This window comes from Populus nigra, chromosome 6 (genome assembly GCF_951802175.1).
Source record: "Populus nigra chromosome 6, ddPopNigr1.1, whole genome shotgun sequence".
Classification (NCBI taxonomy): Eukaryota; Viridiplantae; Streptophyta; class Magnoliopsida; order Malpighiales; family Salicaceae; genus Populus; species Populus nigra.
Window position 1 is genome coordinate 11,744,528 of NC_084857.1, and position 9,060 is coordinate 11,753,587.

Below are 9,060 nucleotides of genomic sequence, written 5' to 3' on the forward strand. Positions count from 1 at the left end.
CCATTGTTTGGCCAAAGGAAGGGTGTGGGGGTGAGAGTGGGGTCTGTAAGTCCCTGAATGATGGTGACATGGCATTAGAATCCATGTTACCTTGTTTATTTACATAAAATGCCACCAATCTGGGACTGTGTAAATTCATTAGGTATTGTATATATGACGAACCCCTGTGTATTATTGGTGCTGCCAAGTACCGAGTTTAACGAAAAATCACTGTCCAACTGATCAAGTAATGAAGCAGGTGCTTAATAAATCAGGTGTTAGCTACTTTAGTTGATAAATTCATCAATGCTACATCTACTATTTCTATTCTCGGAGGAGTTAAATGAGTACGCTATCTACCCTAAAATCATGGGGATATATATATATAAAATGTCGGTATCCAGCAACTAATTTTACTAGTTTTAAAATTAATAAATATATAAATTTTTAGTGACTCTAAAATTTATGAGACTAAATTTATAATTTCTAAAGAATAAATTTAGAATCTGATCAAATAAACTACACCCCTAAAAAAAATTAATGAATGAATGTGCAAGTGGTATGGAACTTAGTTTTGATGGACGAAATCTGACTCAATAATATCAAACTCGTGAAAAGAAATATTTTGGGTGATAAACCACACTCACGTTGAAAAGATGAATAGAAAATGAAAGGATTGGAGTTTTTTCAATGGTATAGATATATTCCAACATTGTGTAAAATTAGGTTCGAGCACGGAATAATTTTTCCTAATATTCTTTTTCCATTTTTCCAAGTTACAACTAGAATTTGAAAACGCATTCGAAGTAATTTCCCTTGTTTTCCAACTTTATAAATCTTTTCCATGATTAAAAGTGCCTCGTAGTAATCTTTTCAAATCCCAGCCTTGCCCGTCGACTACATACATCTTCTTTAATGTGATAATCCTAGAAACTTGATTTTTACAGATACATTTTGTTAATCTTTTTATTTTTTTGTCTATACATGAAGAAAATAACTATGATTTTCACACATTTCCCAGCTTTCAATTTTGAAAAAAAAAATCCTAAATGGTAATAAGAGGAAAATGTTTTTGGTTTTTTATTGAAAAATAAAAAGCTAAAATAAAGAAAAAGGTTGGACTTGGAAAATAGACGACATTTTTCGTTACTCAACACACGTTTTTATCTTGTTGAATAACTTAAAATCTAATAAAACTTTTAATGAATGAGAAAATCTTACCAAAAAAATTATCATGTATTATTTTACATGATTTGGTTTAAATATTAATTTGTTTTTTTAAGGTAAAAATTATTTTTAAGATTTTACTTAAATTTTTAAATTAAAATAATTTTTTAATATGATATAAAATATTAAATAATTATAAATTTAAATTTTATTATTTTCATTATAAATAATAAATTTGTTCAAGATAGATGACCGGAGAGTTAATCAAGATAAAGGAAGAGCAACTTGAACAAATCTATTATTTTAAATGATCGAAGGATTAAGCTTGGCTTGCTTATTTCATTCAAGTACGTGGATTCAATTTAGGCTTCTTGTCCGAATAAGACAAGGGAGGGTTCATCAAAACTTTTCTCCAAGACATAAAGTGCGAGGACAAAAGTAAAAAGTAATATTTCCAGAAGAAGGGGGTGCTCCGATTGAAACAACAGCACCCGTGTGGTTGCGTACCTGTGTAACCATGGGGAGTGCTGTCTCGTACGGGGAGAGCATCTCGATATCAAATTGCTTAATTCATTCATTTTATTTTATACGATGCCTCTAATTTTTTTTTTTTCATAACTCGGCGCGTTTGAGCCAGTTTATTCACATCACGACTAATCTATGAATTCAATAAACACTTTACAAACTCAATAGATAAATAAAACATCGCGAGGATGACAAGCACACACAAAAAAAATCGAACCTGGATATGAAAAAAAAAAAGCAAATCTCTACTATGATCGTTAGGCCACGACCTCAAGTGCAAGGTCGTGGTGTAACAAATAATATCTAAAAAATACATAACAATATATCTAAAAAAAATTATAATAATATTTAAAAATAATATATTATTTATTAAAATAAAATACATGATAAGCTAAAATATAACCTTATCAATTACTTTTGATCTTGAACAAGTAAATTATATATTTGTTGATGAAATTACTTATTATTTATATAAATCATGAAAAAAAAACTTATAATTTTTTGTGTTGTGTAAAAAAGCATTTTCGACAAGTGTAGGCTCTCCCACTCCCCATTATTGAACCATCTCCATGAGAAACCCTTTCTTCTCTTTCCAGAGAAGATATCGTGGAGGCATAACAAGTACATGTAAGCTAGTAAATATGAATTGGGCCCAGAGAGCAGATGTGGGGTCCCCACAAAACACAACAACATGGCAAAACGTTTTTTGATGAAATTATTGTTGTGGTAAATTATTGAGAAGGTAAGGTGAGGCCAGTTTGGATTATAAATGAACCCACCCCCATGATCTTTCTGTAAGTGCGGGCCTAAACCTAACAGTGGAGTTCTGGTATCTCCAGGGTCTCTCTCACTGATCAGTAATAAATGGGGGGGGGGGGGGGGGGGGTCTGTTCAGCAGCATCTAACGCATCTGGTCTAGGCAGGTCCTGAACTTTCAAGCTACAAATGCCCGGATCAGGTTTCTGGTTTGGGTCTTATAAGGCAAACTTACAAGGTTAAAGAAAACAGTAGCAAAACATGGGCTCATTTTAATTTACTCCTGCCTTTATGTGGAGGAAAAATTAAACAATTAGACAGTTTAATTCATGGAATAGAATCTATAGGCTACATCATAGGCCTGACGTTCGACCAGAGCAATCCTAGAACAACAAACCAGGCCTTCTTTAATGATATTGTGGACGCTCTCGCGGACTGTAGCTCGAGAACAGGTTGGTGTTGAACAGTGGACCTACCACCGGGACAAATCTGGCAGCAAGCAACCGTTACCTTTTTAGATACTGGATTAGATAAATCGGGTTTAGAAAATGGAAAGGGACACTTCATACTCGGGCACTATGCAGTATCCATGCTATCATATTACAAAGGGATTCTGCAAATCCTTTTAGTCTGATTATCTGTGTATCTGTACAGTTTTGGGCAAGAATTGGAAGGAATTTCGGATGACGTGCTTTCATTTTCATTTTGGGCTTGTAGATGGTGGAGAACCCACCACACAACTTCTTGAATCTCGGGCCTGTATCAAGGCCAGAATTTATTCGAAATCAACTTATTTCGCTCTGCTTTCCCGTATTTCTAGAGTGCCAGAGCCCAGGAGGTTGCACGATTCACGTCCACAGCATATCAGGAGCATCACAGTAACAGATAGTTCTCTGGTTATATGCTAAGTGACAGTAAGGTTCGATGGATAGCTAACATAGCTGATTGCTAGAGCCTAGATAGCACATCCTGGCTCAAATGGCGTGAGGATCGTAGTTTTTGGTCCGTGGTAACTCCTCGTGCCATGACCTGTCTTATTTAGATACCAGGAACTTTGGTTTCGATCAATACAAATGTGACGTGTCTTTCTTTGATAGTAGCTAGACACTAAAAGATGATGTTCGAATTTGAGAATTCAGACCTTTTATTTTTGTGAGAGTACCATTTAACCCTAAATTAATTTAATTTTTTTAGGATTTACAATAATCTAGTGCCCTGCGTTTTTTAACAAAACAACGAAATTGGAGGAAAACACAGCAGTCACTGGCAGGTTTAATACAGGCTTAGCATCTGAAGAAATTAATCAAGTAAGAGCCCAGCTCAAGGAAGATCCTGGATAAACTTACGCAAGGCATTCTAAATTTCTAATTAATCAAGTTGATTTTTTGAAGAAAATGTTTTATTAGTTCGTACTCCTTTCAATTCAATAAACCAAACCAAAGCTTCAACAGGGCATGTGATTTTCTGTTATTGCTACGAAGAGTTCGTTTTCTTGTTTTTTAAATGGTTTTTCAAAAATATATTAAAATAATTTTAAAAAATTTTAAAATTTTTTTTTTAATATAATACATTAAAAAAAATATAAAAACACACAAAAATAAAATTTTAAAAAATTTACAAAAACATTTTTATACACACAAATTACTCTGATTCTACTAACCGCCGAGAGTCAGGCCTCCCTTACCGATAATGACTATAATAACCCTAATAAGTTCAATCGTAGATTCTATTAACCTGGACGAATACAATATCCAAAGTCCAAACAATTATTTCTAAATTGCAGCTGCCAAACACGCCACAAATGGGTAAGGTCAATTGTGTCTTTCACCTATTCATCTCCTTCCAATCCCGTCCCGTCCCGTTTTCATCACTAAGATTACTTACAACGGAGTAAGTAGTAAAGAAAACAGACTAGAGAGAGAAAGAAAGAAAGCACATAAAAGAAACATGGGTGCCCCGGCCAAGGTAAGCTGCTATCCTCACATCGTCTTCTTCTTCCTTCTTATAATCCATCTTTTTCTGTGGATCTTTTTTTCTGACAAAACTATGTATAGCTAAGATGGGTTTTTTATTATTATTTATTCTGAGAATTTACGAGATTGAGGTGATTTTGTGGTTTGTTCTATGAGGAAATTTATAGTTTCTTCGAATTTTTGTTATTAATGGGTGATGCGATGCAATCAGCAGTCATGTTGTCGTTAAGCTAGTGGAGACGGGTAAATGAGAGTTTTTTATATGGGAATTTTGTATCCCTTCCGAGGGCAGGTACTTTTCAATTCCATTCAAGCTATATATATTTTGAGAGATCAGACTTTCCTTGTCATGTGATGAGGATTAGATGGTCTGGGACCAAATTCTTATGCTAATTGATTTTAATTAGTTGACCCAAGTCTTTTTGGTGGTTCTTGGATACAACATTAATTAAACCAGCAGTTGGTCGTGGGCTTTGTATGTTAGTTGCCTATGGATGTAACCTTAGTACCTATGTATATCAGTACATGGGTACTTCCTTGTCATTCATTAATCTACTGTGGAACGGAGATTCTAAGGTAGTGTTTGTACGTGCATTGTCTGGTCTATACCAGAGTCTGTCAAGGTTCACCTCGTGACCTTGACAATGAGGTGCCTTCCCAGCCGGCAACCATAGTTCCAACCTCATTATCTTCCTCCTCCAGTACTTTGCCCTTTATTGCAGCAATTGAAAAGGAATAAGTTGTGTTTTTTTAGAATCTTAACTAACTGCTGGAGCTTCCTCTCATTGACAAATAGGTTCTGTCTTATTTATTTTTGGATCTTTACTAGTTTCTTCTTCTTTTCTAATGTAGTAACTTTTGTCAGAACTGATGCCAAATAAAAAAAATTCATAAGGTTGGTACATGCTGTTGGATCTTGATATCATGGTTGGTAGATCGTATGCAAATTTTTGGACGCTTTGTCTGCGTGAAGTTATTCTCTTGTTTTTTAGACTCTGCTCTTAGTGACATTATATTGTTTGGATTTGGTGTTTTGGTTAGGAGGTGGGCGATGAGTGGTTGCCCACGCTTTGAGAAATGTTGAATCCTGGTTTTCTTAAAGGTGAAGATTATGATTTCCTTCTTTTTCCCCTTAAAATGAATGTGTGCTAATAGTGCATCTTCTCTCCGCAGGATCCCAAAGAAGAAGTCATTCAAGCATGGTACATGGATGATAGCGACGAAGACGAGGCTGCCTCATCACAGGGAGCCCAATGAATTTGTCTTTGGACCAACTTTCTGGTAGGAATTGCTTAAAAGTCAAAATTGAATGGGATTATCAAATTGTTAAGAGTCTGTAACTTGCATATCATTTGCATTTATGTCTTGCCTTCGGAGTACTTAGTTGGCGGCTTGATGCTGACAGCTATGAAACAGATGAAGAGTTGAAGAAGATACGTGAAGAGCGTGGATATTCCTGCGTGGTTTGTCATCTTAACTCAGCATGTTTATACAAATGTGCTGCTATAGTTCTGACTAGCTTATCATGTTATTCCTTCTATTCGAAGGCAGCAGTGTATCAATTTTGTTTTTTTTGCTGGAAAACAGTTCTTGACCTTCTTTTTTTTTTTTTTGCTGAGAAGTGGGAAACATTTTTGGTAACTTTGCACTGTTGAGTAAATCGATTTTTTTGTTGATGCAAGGCATGAATCTGATTTAAAAGAAGATTATTGTAAAACAGTTCATCTGCTTTTAGACTGGGGTCTCTTAAATCCTGTAGAATGTTGTTTGAGTAAAGAAGAAGAAGAAGGGTTGTGTATCAAAAGTCATATCATTGGAAACATGACAATTAGAAATTTTGCACACAAGGAACCATTTTAACTGAATAATTTTTCTTCAGGACTTCGGTGAAGTTTTCCCAGCGAAGCTGCCTAATTATGAAGAGAAGATCAAAGACTTTTTTGAAGAACATTTTCACACTGATGAGGAGATTCGCTACTGTGTGGCTGGAAGTGGTAAGATTGGCTACCCCACCAACACACACGCGCTCTTTCTCACTTCGGCTATCAATTCAGGCCCGCTAACTTTCCCTACTTGGTGAAGGTTATTTTGATGTTAGGGATCATAATGACCGCTGGATTCGTGTTTGGGTGAAGAAAGGTGGAATGATTGTCTTACCTGATGGAATTCATCACCTCTTCACATTACCAAGATGACTATATCAAGTGGTATATAGCAAAACATATGCAAGAGAGCTTGTTGTTTGTGGAAGAATGGGAAAAACTCCTCTGTTCCATCATCCCATTTCTTCGGGAACTAGACTTCAGTCGTAAAACTGCTATCCTCGCCCAATGGTCACAGCCAATGCTCATGTAATTTCGTAGTTGCTTCATGTTTGCGGATGATTTGCAAAGGAATGATTATTCGGGCTTTTGGCTTTAGATCAAATGCTAGGTACGAGGTTTGGTAGTCCCATCTCTAAAAAGAAGACATGGCATGTAGTCGGTATGATTGCAACTCCAGTCCTGACATTTTCAATGCTGCACCTTTTGTAGATTTCTTGTTCAGGGTATGTCTACCAAGGTAGCAATGCCGTTCTACTTCTATGAATGAGACTTTTAATATTCTCCCACAAGGAGAATGTCGGGTTTATTTTAATTCAGGCAGCATAGATCCTTGTAGAGAGTATTGATGCTGTCATAGATGGACGTGAAGAATCAAGCTCCAAGATGGCAAAACCTAGTTACTTACACTGGTGCCCCTTTACCACATCTTGATGTTCGATATGTAGCATGGTTTGACAGAGACTCAACCATGATATGTCATTAATTCTTTTTTCAACGCATGTAAAGTATTTTATATATTTTAAAAATCAAACAAACTAGTTTATTTACAAATTAATTTGTATAAAGTTATTAAGATTTTGAAATAAAATATTTTAATCTGATAAAAATCCAAATTTACTAATTTGTAAATAATTTGAAACAAACCATTAGAGATTATAAAAAATATCAGCTGACAATATAGGTACAAAACGCCTAAAAAACTAGCATTACCAAATTAAGATTTAAGAGTACAGATAAGCCATCATCGAGAAAAATTCAAACAAAGAATCAGCAGGTGAAAAAACAACAACCGAAAGGCACTGAAAACTAAAAAGAAAGGAAGCTCAGGCTGTTCAAAAACATTGCAAGAAAATAGCGAACGACAAGAAGATTGTATATACAGATTGATTTCAGTTTAGTGAAACCTGAGAAGCCTAAGAGAGCGATGGAGAGCAGAGTTGAAATGCCAATCGAATTTCAACCAGAAACAGGAAAGAAGAAAGAGACCCAAGCACTTTATACAATATTTTACTTTTGATTAGCTAAAATCCAACCGGTACAGGGCACAATAGACCTCAGCATCAATAATTTTTAGTGTGTGGTTGTGATTGTTTTAGTGAAATATATTAAAATATTTTTTTTAATTTTTAAAAATTATTTTTGATATATTAATACATTAAAAAGATTTAAAAACATTAAAAATATTAATTTTAAATAAAAATAAAATTTTTAAAAACACCAATTGAATCGTATTTTTAAATGGTTGGAATCCATTTGGCACTTTTAAGATTGCAGTTGCAACCACCTTTTCAGAACAAAACTACTAGTGGCAACCCTTTTTCAAACAATACTCATGAGGGTATTTGTTTTTTAATCCAATCGCGCTTTAAAAAATCTTGATTTTAATTTGTTTTAAATTAGTTTTATATATTTTTAAATTAGTTTGATGTGATAATATTAAAAATAAATTTAAAAAATAAAAAATTATTATTTTAATACATTTTTAAATAAAAAAATTATAAAAAAACAATATATCAAATATTAAATTAGCAAAGCATACGGTCTGTAAAGCTGTAAATACGGTTTGAAAGAACTTGTGAGTTATAGAAATCGATTTGACCTTCTCGGAAAGAAATCAAGAAAGAATTGTCAGACTGAAAACGGTACAAGGAAGAAAGGGTATAAAATATCGAATCAGTCCTATCATTTACTTACTCTGCTGACTCAGATAAATTGACTGTTTCTTGAACGTATAACATGACAAGCAAATTTAGTTGAACTGTTCCTTCTTATAAGGTTGTTTCTGGTTAAGATTGTCGAAAGTATTTTGAGATAGATAAAACCAAGTTACATTCATTCCCTCGGAAGAAATCGAGAAAGCTGATTCGAGATAAGAGGTGGATCTGCAATAATTCGATCCAAAAGTTACATTTGATTAGCCCCCCTCCCCACCCCAATCATCCTCTCCAACATCAACCTCCTCCTCCTTTTGTTTTTGTGGAAATCTACTTCAGATTTGGTCGTGTCGGGTTTATTCCTCTTGTTTCTACATTCATCTTCCAGCCTCTCGAGAAAGAAACTGTTCGGTCTAACTTTACTTCAATTCGATAGTTTATTCCGAACTCTTGCATTTGTTTAATACCCTTTTCTTTCTCCATTGTTCCATCATCCTCCCGAGCGTTTACTGACACGTTAGCCCCCACAACGTGTTCTCTTGTAAATCGAACCACTTGTCAGCTAAGTTAGAAAATATCTTCTTGTACTTGTGCCTCGGATGATGCTGGATGGCCAACTATCCCACACCTGTCCATTAATTTAATTGAGGGGGAACAAAAAGTGCATCTTTCTAATTACCA

The 9,060-nt window shown here is 34.6% G+C and overlaps 1 protein-coding gene across 10 annotated transcripts; it reads left to right on the forward strand.

Annotated features, from left to right (window-relative positions):
- Window positions 1-4,201: 4,201 nt before the first annotated feature.
- On the forward strand, window positions 4,202-7,037 carry LOC133695811 (acireductone dioxygenase 2-like). 10 transcript variants are annotated; one of them, XM_062117755.1, is made up of 6 exons: window positions 4,211-4,392; window positions 5,442-5,502; window positions 5,574-5,681; window positions 5,785-5,863; window positions 6,280-6,394; window positions 6,483-7,037. In XM_062117755.1, exons 3-6 carry the CDS (start codon window positions 5,611-5,613, stop codon window positions 6,593-6,595), a joined length of 378 nt encoding a protein of 125 aa, XP_061973739.1. In that variant the 5' UTR covers window positions 4,211-4,392; window positions 5,442-5,502; window positions 5,574-5,610; the 3' UTR covers window positions 6,596-7,037. The 10 variants fall into 10 exon arrangements, 8 of the variants coding, with proteins under 8 accessions (XP_061973742.1, XP_061973744.1, XP_061973746.1 ...); XM_062117761.1 differs by having other exon boundaries at window positions 5,817-5,863; XM_062117759.1 differs by having other exon boundaries at window positions 4,212-4,392; window positions 5,806-5,863.
- The last annotated feature ends 2,023 nt before the right edge of the window (window positions 7,038-9,060 follow it).

Bases quoted from the DNA above. Each gene is read 5' to 3' on its own strand.
- LOC133695811 (XM_062117758.1), top strand. From the start codon at position 5,611: ATGATAGCGACGAAGACGAGGCTGCCTCATCACAGGGAGCCCAATGAA. The intron at 5,682-5,784 runs GTAGGAATTGCT...CGGAGTACTTAG, and splicing joins GTCTTTGGACCAACTTTCTG to TTGGCGGCTTGATGCTGACA. The intron at 5,864-6,279 runs GTTTGTCATCTT...ATTTTTCTTCAG, and splicing joins AGCGTGGATATTCCTGCGTG to GACTTCGGTGAAGTTTTCCC.